Source organism: Musca vetustissima, unplaced genomic scaffold (assembly GCF_032173495.1).
Source record: "Musca vetustissima isolate MV318-11 ecotype Yass unplaced genomic scaffold, APGP_CSIRO_Mvet_v1 utg20987, whole genome shotgun sequence".
NCBI classification, from domain to species: domain Eukaryota; kingdom Metazoa; phylum Arthropoda; class Insecta; order Diptera; family Muscidae; genus Musca; species Musca vetustissima.
In genome coordinates, this window is record NW_026882928.1 from 4,997 (window position 1) to 19,815 (window position 14,819).

The 14,819-nt window shown below is 37.2% G+C and overlaps 1 protein-coding gene across 1 annotated transcript; it reads left to right on the plus strand.

The window, feature by feature from the left end:
* The first annotated feature begins 3,041 nt into the window (after nucleotides 1–3,041).
* On the plus strand, nucleotides 3,042–12,374 carry LOC133329655 (uncharacterized). Its single transcript, XM_061538132.1, has 2 exons — nucleotides 3,042–3,087; nucleotides 11,908–12,374. Exons 1-2 carry the CDS (start codon nucleotides 3,042–3,044, stop codon nucleotides 12,372–12,374), a joined length of 513 nt encoding a protein of 170 aa, XP_061394116.1.
* Nucleotides 12,375–14,819: the final 2,445 nt, after the last annotated feature.

The window sequence follows — 14,819 nt, forward strand, 5'->3', positions numbered from 1 at the left end:
CGCAGTCGAACCGGAGAATATGGCGCTGACAATTGAGTGGTTTGTGTCGAGTTTAGTCTCTGCTAAACCTAATGGGCTATCATTTTCTTTTCGATTGACAACATCCTCGTGGGTATTTCAGAAGTGGCGTCTCCCTCCTACGTGTGTGAAATTTGTGAATGGGTCCTAGAACTATCGGCTGATCAGGAAGTTGTGGAAGGCGTAGAGGGAAAATCTATATTGAAGAGTGTTGAGACCGTGACGAATAAGTCGGATGAAATGGTACAGTTCGTATCATTGGGGAGAGGCGAATTATATGCCTTCGAGTAGCTTAATCACATTGAATGAAGGCAGTATTCAACAAGCTCTTATTCTATCATCGTAGGTTTGGGTCACTTAAGGGGACCCCAATTCTCGTTTCATACTGACGCAATAAATCATATATATTTTTAAGAGTTGTTGATATTTTTTTTGACACCCAATGATCCTCATATCCGACAAATGATTTCAGAAAAATCGTACTACATAATAAATTATAAGTTTGTAGTAATAAACACAATCTGCCATAAATACTGCGACCTCAGAATCGACAGGATATAGTCCTGTTTATTCAACTGAATACTACCTTATACAATGAACGACGGGGCTGCTTTTGGAATAAGATACACCCCCCAAAACCCAGAGGAGCCATTACGCCACTTACAAAAAGTTTTTAAAATAGTCCGGAACCAACTTAGTCTAGCTACAGATAATTGTAAGCTTCGTGGATGAACCTTAAAACCAGAAGTAGGAAAAGTATTGGTAAAGCAGCACCCACAATCCAAAGCAAATCAAAAAGTTACAGTTGAGCTGGCTTCAAAATACGATAAGTTATCGTTCGACCTGTGTGGCTCAAACCATTTGTTGCTAATTAACCCAGATATGCAAAGTGTACTACATGTAGTAAGGCTGTTATGTCAAAAATTCTGTGTTTACGGTTTGTACATTTTTTACGAGGTATGGTCTGCGGCCTAACACTATTCGAGGCTGAACGAGGTCACCCGGGCGCTGAAAATCCTCAGAGCCGATGCATCATCGAGCGACGAGCCTTGTACGTCGCCAAGACCTGCGAGAGAAGGTTTACCAATACCTAATACCCCCTCAACTGTAGTATTGCCGCAGTCGAACCGGAGAATATGGCGCTGACAATTGAGTGGTTTGTGTCGAGTTTAGTCTCTGCTAAACCTAATGGGCTATCATTTTCTTTTCGATTGACAACATCCTCGTGGGTATTTCAGAAGTGGCGTCTCCCTCCTACGTGTGTGAAATTTGTGAATGGGTCCTAGAACAATGGACCACCAGACCATCGGCTGATCAGGAAGTTGTGGATGGCGTAGATGGAAAATCTATATTGAAGAGTGTTGAGACCGTGACGAATAAGTCGGATGAAAAGGTACAGTTCGTATCATTGGGGAGATGCGAATTCTTAGGTCCTGTTTGGGCTTAATGCCAATGTAAGGAAAGATGGAATCTAGCGACTACTTGCTAATAGAACAGTATACGATTCCATCGACTTCAGTCGTATAGATAATTTTCTAATTGTCGGGCCAATTATATGCCTTCGAGTAGCTTAATCACATTGAATGAAGGCAGTATTCAACAAGCTCTTATTCTATCATCGGTTTGGGTCACTTAAGGGGACCCCAATTCTCGTTTCATGCTGACGCAATAAATCGTCTATATTTTTAAGAGTTGTTGATATTTTTTATTAAAATTTCAAAGGGACATTCTTGAATTAGTGTATGTTCGAACAATATAAATAAAGAACAAAATTCAATTTTTGAAACCAAGAATGGGGTCCCCTTAATTTAGGTAGCGGGTAAATAATCCCTGTTTATAATTATTTATTAACCCCTGTTATTAAATATAATAAATTTAGTTCTAAGTTTGGTAGTTTGTAAGATGAAAAATAAAGACGAGAAGCGCTCCACCATAACGTGGTGTGTATGTTTAATTTGTCATTCCATTTGCAACACATCAAAATATTAAAGTATATATATTCTATATATATTCTTGCTCAGAATAAAATCTATGTCGATTTAAGCTTTCTTTTGAAATCACTATAAAGATCGCAATATTTGAGATAAATATTTGAAATTTTGCGCTTTCATTGTCATTATTTCTAGAATGGTTGGAGTAAAAATATAGAATGCAAATTTAGGCACATTTTTTACACAAAAGTCGGGGTCCATTTGACCCTTTAAATATTGACCGATTTTTAACAAAACAGTCGTGCTTATTCTTTGGCCCGATCCCCTTCTCAATGTAAAATTCCGCGATGTTCAGCCCTCCAGAGCGACCAGAAAAACCGAAATTAAGTATTTGGTCCATTTCATCCCCTAAATATTAACTGATCTTTATCAAAAGTCATATGGGTCTTCAGTTGCCAGAATCGGTTCTACATGTAAAATCACGTGCAGATTGGTCAAGATTGGTGTTTAAAGTTATAATGGACAGACGGACGGACACACATGTCTAGATAGACTTAACTAGTCGAGATATGACGATCTGTATATTAGTCTAGGACCAATATTTCGCTGCGTTACAAACTCTTGGGCCTGCACAAAGCTATATTAACCTGACAATATAGTATGTAGGGTATAATGATTATTATATGTCCATGTGTTGAGGTTAGCCCCACTTGGTCAGTATTTTTAAGGTTTTTGCTTGATTTCCTCATTGGGGAATGAAACAAATGTTGTGTGGAAAATTGTATATGTAGGTCCAAGTTTTGAAATAATACCCACATAAAAGTTCTACCCACCGTATTCTGTACTACCACTTAACACAATAACACAGTCCCCATATAAATGTCGCGATCGACTTAAGGAATTAAACGACGTTTTTATTTGTCGTATTATTTATTAGACCTACACTTCGTATTAAGAAGTGTAGGTCTATGTTTGTATTAGTGAGGTCATCTTACAAAAATAAGAAATATACTAAATTTTGGAATAAAATAATTGTTACTTTGTAAGTTAAATCACTCTTTTAAATGAATTGATGGACAATATAATCTTAAAATGTGGCAGTCAGTGGAAGAATATGAAAAAGGCCAATCAAATCCAGGTAAGTTCCAAAGATTAACGAATTTCTGAGAGCCGTCCTAGAGTACTTATCCCCCAAAATATCCTACCTCCATATGTAGAGGAAATTAGTATCTTTCGAGATGATATTCTTTATTGGATGCTTATTTCGTTTGTACATTTCTTCCTTCGTTTCGTTGGGATTTTTATAACACGAACGTCCACCCTTCCCCATTAACATCACTCTTTAGGGATCATTAGGGATTTATATTATTCCCAATCAGGGCTGGGATGATATGTTTATTTATTAACAGTTCTTAAAATATACTAAAAGTCAACAGTTGTTTATAAAATATTCAATAAATTTAATATGTCTGCCTCGTCTCCCCCTCTCATAACATCACAAACCATATTTCCCCCCAATAGTACAAAACAGTGTATGTGTGCGTGTCACAATGTCCATTAACACATTTCATCGTTTATGTGCAACTTTTTCATACGAAATCAAAAACTTTGAATTAAATTTTCATAAATAAGTTGACAAGGGCCAGGCCAAGCTCCTCAAGACGTCGAACCGTTAAGCCCCCCATCCAGCAATCTATCTAAATATAGCCAATTATAAAAGTTTACACAAATAATAAATACAATTTATATACTTTTCAGTTCATGTATTTCAGTTTATAGTTTATATTGAGAGTTTGTTGGTTCACATGACCGAATGGCTGACTGAATAACTGACTGCCCATCACCACAGCCTTTTCTGGCGGCGAATGTCAAGGAATATAAAAATTTCCACTCTCAAATGTTTATTGCCTCCGCAAGTAAAAAAAAAAAAAATTTTATGGTTTTGACATCCGCCCGAATTGGCGTTGGTCTATGATGACAAACTTTTAATTGAAATTACAAAGTTTCCGTTTTATGCGTACGTACGTACGTCCATACACTTTTGTAAATTCTGATAATGGAATGTGTGCTGTTGTTGTGAGCATTGAGGTTGTGCTAAAGGAGAAATGATTTTTGGATGTGCGTGTGTGTGTGGGTGTAAAAGAAAGAAAATGAATTTTCACCATGACGGTTGCAAGCCTTTAAATTGAGTAAACAAGAAATTTAATATTTTATCGATTGCCAGTCATATCGCGAAAAAGATTAAACATTGATAGAAGTATATGAAAGTGGTTGGCAATGTTTATGATCAATTTGTTGCATACTTTTGGGGGTATTATGGTAATTATTGGGCATTTACACTACATAATAAAAGTATGGGTCACTTGTTATTATTTAATAATTTAACCTAATAACAGCTCCTTAAAATGTTATTATTAAAAAGCCACGCCTACAACAGTCATTAAAATAAAAATTATTTAATCTTGAAAAAATCCTCACCTATAATAGTCCATGGTGTTGCGTAGGGGATGATATATACCAAGCAACTGCTCTGATTGGCTTTAAGCCCAGGCTTATCTTGGTCCCTCTTTCATCTCTATTGTGGACACTGACCTCCCCGCGGTGTCACCTGGGGTAGATATTTTCAGCACCCGTAGAAATAGTGAACTGATATGTGCCGCGATTTCTCCCATAAGAATTATAAAAAAATGGGTTGAGGCGTCGGTATAGTATAGTTGCCCACTCTCGGAAAACCCCTCCTACTATGAAAAAGCAAAGAAAAAGAAAACCATACACACTAATGTTTACGATCCCCGCAAACGTATAAAGGACCACGATCTGCATTTGGAATGTGCACACGTTGTACAGAAGAGACACTGTTTTCGCTTTGGCGGATATATTATTGCCTTACAGAAAATGCGATGGAAAGGAACAGGCGTAAGTGAATCAGACTATTACGCACTGTATTACAGCTGCCATGAATTTGACTACTGATTTATGGTTAACAGGAAAATAAAAGACCTCGTTTCCAGATTATCTCCAGTAGATGAGCGAATTGCTATAATCCTTATAAAAGCAAAGGTCTTCTACATCAGCCCATGCTCCGGCCGAAGACAATGATGAGCAGACCAAAGACATGTTTTACGAGCGCCTAGCAACAGCATATGATCGCTGCCCTGGCCATGACATTAAAATTCTGCTACGAGATTTTAAAAATCGGAAGGGAAAATATCTTTGGCCCCACCGTCGGAAAATTCAGCCTTCATGAAGAACCATCAGAACAACGGCATGAGGTTGATTGACTTCGCGGCAGCAAAAACATGATAGTTAGCAGCACCAGATTCAAGCATCTCGATATACACAAGGCCACTTGGATTTCTCAAGATCGAACAACGAGAAATAAAATCGATCATGTTGTGATATACGGAAGGCATTCATCCAGTGTTTTAGACGTCCGAACGATCCGGGGAGCGAATATCGATTCGGACCACTACCTTGTAGCAGCCAAGGTTCGCACTCGTCTTAATATTGCAGAAAAGGTGCGATCTAACACAACACGGAAACTCGACGTCGAAAAGCTGCAAACACAACAGGTAGCCGCTCAACTTACTCGCATGCTTGACGAAAGCACTTCTTGTCCCGATAATAGTATAAGACCAAACTGGTAAAGAATTGCCCACTCCCTACAAACTGCAGCGGAAAAACAATACTTGGATACCAAAAACCACCATCAAGAAATCCATGGTACGATCAGGAGTGTCGTAATGCTACTGATGTGAAAAACGCAGAGTATAGGGCAATCCTGTAGACATTAGCAACACGTAACGTGATGGAGAATTATCGGGAGGAAAGGAGAGAGGAAAAACGTATTTTTAGAAATAAGAAGAAAGAAGAAGAAAAACGTGAGCGTGAGCAAATCGAGATGTACAGGAGTCAGAATGAAGTCCGGAAATTTTACCAATGTGTAAAACACCAAACCGAAGGCTTTGGTGCAGGCACATCCTCGTGTAGAGATTAAAAAGGATATCTGGTGACAGATACAGACAGCGTGTTGAGGATCTGGAAGGAGCATTTCGAAAAGCTTCTGGTATCAAATAGTGTCGGTGAAGAAGATACCCCAGCACCAATAAGAGATGACGGTATAGACGGTATACCTCCTAGCCAAGATGAGATCAGAATAGCAATCAATCGACTGGAGAATAATAAAGCAGCAGGAGCGAACTATTCAATACTGGTGGTCAAATGCTGGTTAGGGTTATGCACCAGCTGATTAGTACAATTTGGCTAGAGGAATGCATGCCCAATGATTGGAACCTCAGCATTCTGTGTGGCACAAGGTCAGCAGTTAAAGTCGGAAAGGACCTATCGGAGCCCGGTCAGACCAAACTCACACTTTACAAGACGCCGATACTGTTATAATGATCTGAAACAAAGTACTTGTGCAAGCAGATGAGGTAGCTCTTGGGGTGATTGAAAGAAAAATTCTCCGAAAAATCGACGGGTCGATCTGCATCGATGGTGAATACAGGCGTCGAACGCTGCACCTCAATACGACATAGTCAGTCATATTGAGCTGTAGCGACTACGGTGGGTAGGCCATGTTGTGCGAACGAATGAGAAGTCCCAGCTCAAAAGGCATATAAAAGCGAGCCCACTGATGGTTGACGCAGAAGGGGAAGGACACGAATTAGGTGGAAAGACCAAGTAGAAGACAACATCTTGGAACGTGGTCTTCCAAATTGGATGAGATGCGCACAATACCGACGCGCTTGGTAATCTTTTTTAAGCCCGGCTTATGGAGCAACCATTCTGTAACAGCTAAGTAAGTATAATGGTCCATGAAAATATATTATTTATAAATCCTATCCTATAATAACCCTTTAAAATATAATATTTAAAATATATACGCCTCTAATAGTCTATAAAATATCCACGCCCTACGTTTAACCCTATTTGCATGCATACACATTTCTTAAAAATTCAGTTAAAATATGTATTAAAAGACAAAACAAGCATATATTTCCCTTGCAATTCCACTAAAAAAATATCCTTACATTGTACCATACACGTAAGCTATCACACGAGTAAACTGTCTTTTGCTCTATTGTCAAATAGAATTGCCAAAATTACATTGTGTTCAATTCAATGTTGGACAAATGTTATTCTTTTCGACCAACAACAACGACATAGGTACTAAGCCTATTTTCTCTCCTCCAAACAACAATGGAACAAATCCGATTTTCTGCTTGGAAAATTTGTTCTATGACCGATAACAAAACCTCGTCATCAGCCTCAAATCAACTAAAGACAACACATTGGCTGAATGAAAGTATTTCAGGGTAAATCTTATCTGTCACAGTAACAGTGGAGGTTCACACCAAAGCCAAACAAACACACATTGCTATGACACTGACGATGTTCAAATTGGTAATAACAAATGTCATAAGCTTTGTTGTAATTACCTTATGTTGAACAAGTATGGCGTTTAATGAATAATGAATTGCCTCAGAAGCAATTCAGCAGCTTGTTAAGCATGAATGCATGATAAATTGTGTTTGAAATCAATTAAAAAAAAAAAGAAAGTTGATAGAAGGAAGATGTATTTCAATTTGGTAAAAGTATTAAATTTCAATGATAAAACACCGAAGGGGGTGTTTCATGACTATTTTTATCTATATTCCGATAAGAATAGTGGAGTGAAATTATATTAAATTTCAAGAGAAATTAAGAAGGTTCTTTAACAAAGTGATGATGGAATGACCTTGAATAGAAAAGAAAAACTCCAAATAAAATTCTTAGTAATATTATTTTTATTATAGGCTCAGATTTTTTCTATGGTTATTATAGGCGTGGATTTTTTTAAACATTTATTTGTCCAGGGTCTGTTATTGACGTGGTTTTTATCAAAAATTTTTTCAATGGCTATTAAGGCCGGATTTTTTTAATAATAATTTCTATGACTTTCAATGACTATTAATAATAATTTTTTTATATGTATGGGTTATTTTATAATAATTTTTTCGGCGGCTATTATAGGTGTGGATCTGTTAAGACTCTGGGGATTTCATAATTGTTTATTATAATTTTTAAGAAAATTAGCCTTATGACTAATGAGGGCATATTCACTTTGATACAGTCTATATTCAGTGGTAAAATTTCAACATTTATAAATCCATTATCAGGCGAATACAATGTCCGATTTGAACCAAACTTTGTAAAACCCATAATCTTTACCAAGCCGAAGTTGGGACCCGTCGGTCCTCTCCTTCTGGCACCTCCTCCACAAAGGGTCAATATTTTATAAACTTGTAAATATAATTTAAGGGCCCCCCATTCTCGGTGTCAATTTTTTTTTAGTTTTTCGAATCTACACTTACTTACTTACGGCTTATGGAACGAAAGTTCTGTGACAGAACTTTCGTTCCATAAGCCGAGCTTAAAATGGATTTCCAGCCGCGTCGGCCTTTTGCGCAGTTTTTCTAATGTTCGGACCATGTTCCATCTTATTCGTGGCCTTTCCCTTCTGCATGAACTATCAGCTGGTTCGCTTTTATATGCCTTCTGGGCTGTGGCATCTTCATCCATTCTCACAACATGACCTACCCAACGTAGTCGCTGCAGCTCAAAACGTCTAACAATGTCGATGTCCGAGAATAGCTGGTACAATTAATGGTTCATTCGACGGCGATATTCACCGTCGACGCATATCGTCCCATAGATCTTTCGTAGAATTTTTCTTTCAAACTCTTCAAGAGCTGCCTCATCTGCTTGCGCGAGTACCCATGCTTAAAGTCCATATAACAACACGGGTAGTATCAGCGTCTTGTAAATTGTGAGTTTGGTCTGGCGGGAGGTGACCTTGCTTTTGATTTGTTTGCTCAGACTATAGTAGCATCTGTTGGCCATCACTATCCTTCTCGGAATTTCAAAACTGCTGTCATTGGCTTTGTTTATGGCGGTACAAAGGTATATAAAATCTTTGACTACCTCGAAGCTGCAGTTCCTCAAGTTCCACAGTTGGTCCGAGTCTACTGGACGTCTTGCGGGTTGATACCATCAGCTTGATCTTCTCGCCATTTACTGCTAGATCCACTTTGGGAGACTCCTTATCAATTTCTTCAAAGGAGGCAGTTACCGCTCGTAATGATCAACCCATTATGTCGATGTCGTCGGCATAGGCTAGTAACATATGCTGTTTAGTGTACAGAATACCATTTCTTTTCACCTTTGCCTCTCGTATGACCTTTTCCAGCAAAATGTTAAAAATATCACACGACAAATTGCCACCTTGTCTGAATCCTCGTTCGGTATTGAAGGGCCCCGATAGGTCTTTTCCGACTTTAACTGCTGATCTTGTGCTTCTTAATGTTATCCTGCATATCCGTAATAATTTTGCAGGAATGCCGAACGCTGACATGCCCTTAAATAACTCTGAGCGTATTGGGCTATCTAATCCGGCTTTATAGTCGACGAATAGGCGGAATGTGTCAATGTGTTTTTCATAGATCTTTTCCAGGATTTGGCGCAGAGTGAAATTCTGGTCAATGGTGGATTTGCCAGGTCTGAAGCCGCATTGGTATGGTCCAATAATGTCATTGACCATTGGCTTCAGTCATTCACCCAGTACGCTGGATAGCACTGTATATATACGATGGGAAGGAGACTTATTTCTCTATTGTTGGCACATATCGTCTTGTCTCCTTTTTTGTGCGCGGGACACAGAATGCTGAGGTTGCAATCATTGGTATGTGTTTTACTCCTTGGTAAAATTTCCGGACTGTATTCCGACTCCTGTACATCTCGATTTCCTCACGCTCAAATTTTTCATGTACTTTCTTCTTTTTCTGAAAATATGTTTCTCTTCTCCCGATAATTCTCTCTCGCATTACGTGTTGCTACTGTCTGCAGGGTTGCCCTATACGCTGCGTTTTTCAGTAGCATTATGACACTCCATATCGTACCAGAGTTGCCCTATACGCTGCTGTTTGCAGGGTTGCCCTATACGCTGCTTTTTTAGCCTCAGTAGCATTATGACACTCCTGATCGTACCATGGGTTTATTGATGTTTGTCTTTGGTACCCAAGTGTTGCTTTTGTCGGGACAATGAGTGCTTTCGTCAAGCAGGTGGTTGAGTTGAGCGGAATAGACTTCTACTAGTGTAGCATTATATTTGCAGCTTTTCGACGTCGAGTTTCCGTGTTGTGTTAGATCGCACCATTGCGGCTACATCAATAACCTTAGCTGTTAAAAGGTGATTGTTCGGATCGATCGAACGTCGAAAACACTAGATGAATGCCTTCCGTCCATCACAATATGATCGATTTGATTTTGATAGGGAGAAATCCAGGTAGCCTTGTGTATATCGAGATGCATGAATCTGGTCCTGTAAACTACCATGGTTTTTGCTGCCGCGATGTCAATCATGTCGTCATCTGATGTTTCTTCATAGAGGCTGAATTTTCAAATGGTGGGACCAAAACTTCTTTCTCTCCCTATTTTTGCATTAAAATATCCTAGCAGAATTTTAATGTCATGGCCAGGGCAGCGGTCATATGCTGTTTCTAGGCGCTCGTGAAATATGTATTTGGTCTGTTCATCTTTGTCTTCGATATGAGCTTGGGCACAAATAAGACTAATGTAGATGAACTTCGTTTTTATACGGATTATAGCAACTCGATCATCTACTGGAGTAAATATTGGGACGAGGTCTTTTTTCTTGGTCAAAAATCTCGTCTTGGGGTACTTAGTTTACGATTCAAGAAAATGCCTAACAAATGTTTTAAAAAGGCTCGAAATATAAGGAGGATCGTTTCAAAAAACTGTTCCTCATTCGATGTGTCTGCAAACATGTCATCACAAAAATAAAAATAATAATAGCCGCAAACAAAGATATAAAATTGCTCTTCCTGGATATGGGAGTTACCAACAAAAAATTGATCAGGCGATCTCATTGCAGAGTATATCAGCAAGGGCTTTCATCCCCATGTGGAATTTTACACCCTGCAAAAACCTCCACAGTGTTATTTATGACGTTATTAATTTTTCTTCTCGAGGGTATAAAAAGGTTGACTCTATCAAACTAAACTCCGACCTTTCCCTCTAAAACTATTTGGACTCTAAAAGCTGTAAATCAAACACAATTATGTTATCAATTATTCAATGTTCCGTTTACGATTTCGCTGCTCTGGTATAAAGTAATAATTCAAAATTCTCGCTAAATATAGTTGGGACATTATTTTGGCTTTAAAATTTCAGAAATGTATCTTTCCCATTAACCGAATTTTGAACAAACAAAACACCACTATGGTAATTACTGAAAATTCCCAATTGTTTTTGGAATCCACGGTGTTTTGTGAAGAAACAAAATTTTAATCATCACTAATATTAGTGTGCGTATATTTCCGAACAATGATGATGATGATTAACACAATTAAAAATCAATTTTTGCCTTCTTATCAAATTCCATGAAAAACAATTGAAATTAAAAAACTCAAAAAATAAACGTAGCGGAAACATAAGATTAGATGAAAGTCAATCAGGGAGTACGCGATAGTGGGACACAAAAGCCAAAATTGAATGACAAGAAACTGAATGGAGGAGACAAGTCGACCAGCCAGCCGGCAATCAGTTGATACCACCGGTAGGGAGTCTAGTTCCAAAGAGTTTTGCCATAAAAATCACAAAATCGCATAGTCAAAAAAATGTCAGATAAGTCAAATCTATAATTCGGGTGATGTTGTTGCTATTTCAATATCTTGACTGAGCTCACACTTCAAGTTCATGAAAAGTTATAAAAATAAGTGCTGAGAGGAATTGCAAAACAGTTGGTATTTTGAAACGTATTAAAAAACAGTTGTCGATTTTTTTTTCGTCACGTTACACAGAAAAGGGCTATATCATGATTAAAGGTGTGTGAGTGAGAATAACATCTGAAACAAGTGGCCTTTCAATAATCAAAATTAATTTTTGGATTTTATAGTTACTCTGCTTTTGGGCAGCCTTTTGGTCTTAACTGCCGCCGCTGCTGTTGTCAAAATTAACGAACGCAATGTGGTCCAAGGTTGTAAATCGGAAAATGAACTCTGGGGCTCGGATGATGGTACAAAATTCTACTTCTGCTTGGGTGACAATATGGCCTTGGAACAGGATTGTGATCCTGGTACCTTCTTTGTGAAAAATGCCACAGTGTCGGGTTGTGTTCCCGTCGATTTGGTGGATGACAAGTGTATTTATCACACGGAACCACCATCCTGTATTGGTGAAAGTGTAACACAACCTCAACCACATGAAGACCCTACGAAATTCTATTTGTGCCCCGCCAGTGGTGCTGAACCCCTTGTCTTATCGTGTACGGATAATAAGGCCTTCGTCAGTCAAGATGGTTACTTGGGATGTTTCGATTGGACACAGTGGCGTCAAATTCGTGGTTGTGTTAATGATGAGTGAATTTAAAAGTATTTTTTCTTCTGAAAAAAAATTGATAAAAAATAAATGCAAAGTGGTTTAATTGAAATTCGTAATAAGTTCCTAAATAAGTTAAATATTTTTCATTGTGGGAGAATGATACGTGTATATGTCGGCAATGTCGTAAATATGCCAAGCAAAATAATCTGAATTTGGAAAATTGTTGTAAACCGAAACTGTGTTAGATTATGAAAAATGATCTTGACTGAATACAATATTAATTTCAATAAAAAATATTGAAATTTAGGGGTCATTGTTTTGTATTTGCGATACACTTTTTCTGAAATTATTTCTGAATACCAAAAAAATATTAAAAAAAAAATTTTAACATTTTTTTTATTAAAAAATTTATTAAATTTTTCAATTAATTTCTTATGAAGAGAAATCTTGATTTTTTAGACTTCGAAAAAAATATGAAAACAAATCTGTTATTATTGTTTATACCTGTCCTAATCTTACGTATGTTTCACTTTTTTCTCCGATGATTATTTTTTTGTTATTGTCCATCAAATTGGTTTCTTATCTTGACAAAATTCAAAAGGCAAGAAGGTTTCGAGACTAATCATTTTCTGTTCAAAACATTCCGTTGCGATTAGCTCAATACGATTGGTTTAATTTGGAGATAATTGTTTTTTACACCTTTTTCAGTTCACAACCCAATGCGTATTTTAGTGGGGAAGGGGTGACATGTGTCGTTGACGTTTTACGTCAGATGTCGGGTTTCGAAGGTTCGAATATAAATTGCAAATAAAATTTGATTTTATAATGTCTATAAATATAAAATTATAACATTTTCAGCGCCACTATGTGCGTAATTTATGAAGAAATGGATTTGGTTTCGACTAAAAACATATAAACAAATGTGTTATTACCAGGGTAGTAGGTTTCAAAAGTTCAGTGGGTGTAACGATTGAAAAATATTGTTAAGATCTTAAAAACTGGGAATTACGCTACTTCCGATATATAGATTAAAAAAGATGCCGACAGATATATATCCTCAGTCTATGGTTTGAGGCGGTCTTCGGAATTACACACATGTTTTTATCAACGAAATTTCGGATTTAATATTGATTACAACGGTTATTAAAATCTCTTCAAATTAAATTCATAAATTTATAAAATATTGACCCTTTGCGGGGGAAGTACCAGATTAAGTGGACCAATGGATCCCATCTTAGGTCTTGATCTAGGTTGTGCATGTTTTGTTTCAAATCGGACATTCCATTCGCCTGATATTAGATTTGTAAGTATTGCAATTGTTTACCATATGTGGGGAAGGTACAAAAAATAGTGGACCGATATTCCCCATCTTCGAACTTGAACTAAGTTTGGAAGAAATACTACAATGTGCAAAGCTTGGGTGAAATTGGTTTATCGGCCAGACAGTCGGATGGACATTTGTAAATCGACTCCAAATTGTGTGAAACTGGTTTGGTCCAAAGAAACATGGGGTTTTGCCGTATCAACTTGTATGTAGAGTCAGTTTATAAATGTCTGTCTTTCGGGTGCGCACGATAACTCTCAAAGGGATGGACAATATCGGTCCAATCTTCCTCCTCCACAAAATGTCAACATTTTGCTGAAAATTTTTAAATTGTACCAAATTTAGTGTCCAACACACCTACAGCGATCCTAACTCCAAATTTCAAGATTCCAGCTCTATAAGTTCAACCAAATCCAAATTTGGTACCATATAGTACACATTAGTACGAATTTCCAAAATTTTCTACATACACCAATCCCACACCCAAACAATGATCCCATCGTAAAATTTTAAGATTCCAACTATATCGGTTCATCCAAATCCAAACTGCACCAATTGTAGTACTTTTCGTACACGTAAGTAGAAATTTTCCAGAACTACGTACATATCCCAATCCTACATTCCGAGGGTAATATTAATTTCAAATTTAAGAATTCCAGCTCCATTTGTACCTCTAATTTAAATTTTTTCTAAATATAGTACTTTTCGTATATCCTTATTTCGACCCTACTTCTCAATCTTAATTCGCATTTCAAAATTCAAGTTTTTAGATCTTTCAATTCACATGCTACGAAATTGTACCAAATTTTAAACATTGTAGTACTTTTCGGATATTTATAGTTCGAATGTCCAAATAAATTCTACTCTCCATCAGTGACCTTCATTTAAAATTTAAGAGTTGAAGTCCGAAAATCCAAGCTCTACACATCGTAGTATTTTTAACTAATTTAATTTATTTGGTAACTCCCCCACAAAGGTCTAACATTTTGAAAAGCGAATAAATTGTCCGATTTTATCCCAACATTGCAAATTTTAATTTTTTTTATCAAGGGATGGCAATAATCGCTTCTGGTATTTCCTCACAAATCTAGTATTTTCTCATTTGAAATGTAAATTTCATTTGAAGCCAATGATCCAGTGATTGGAAGTTGGGACATATATCT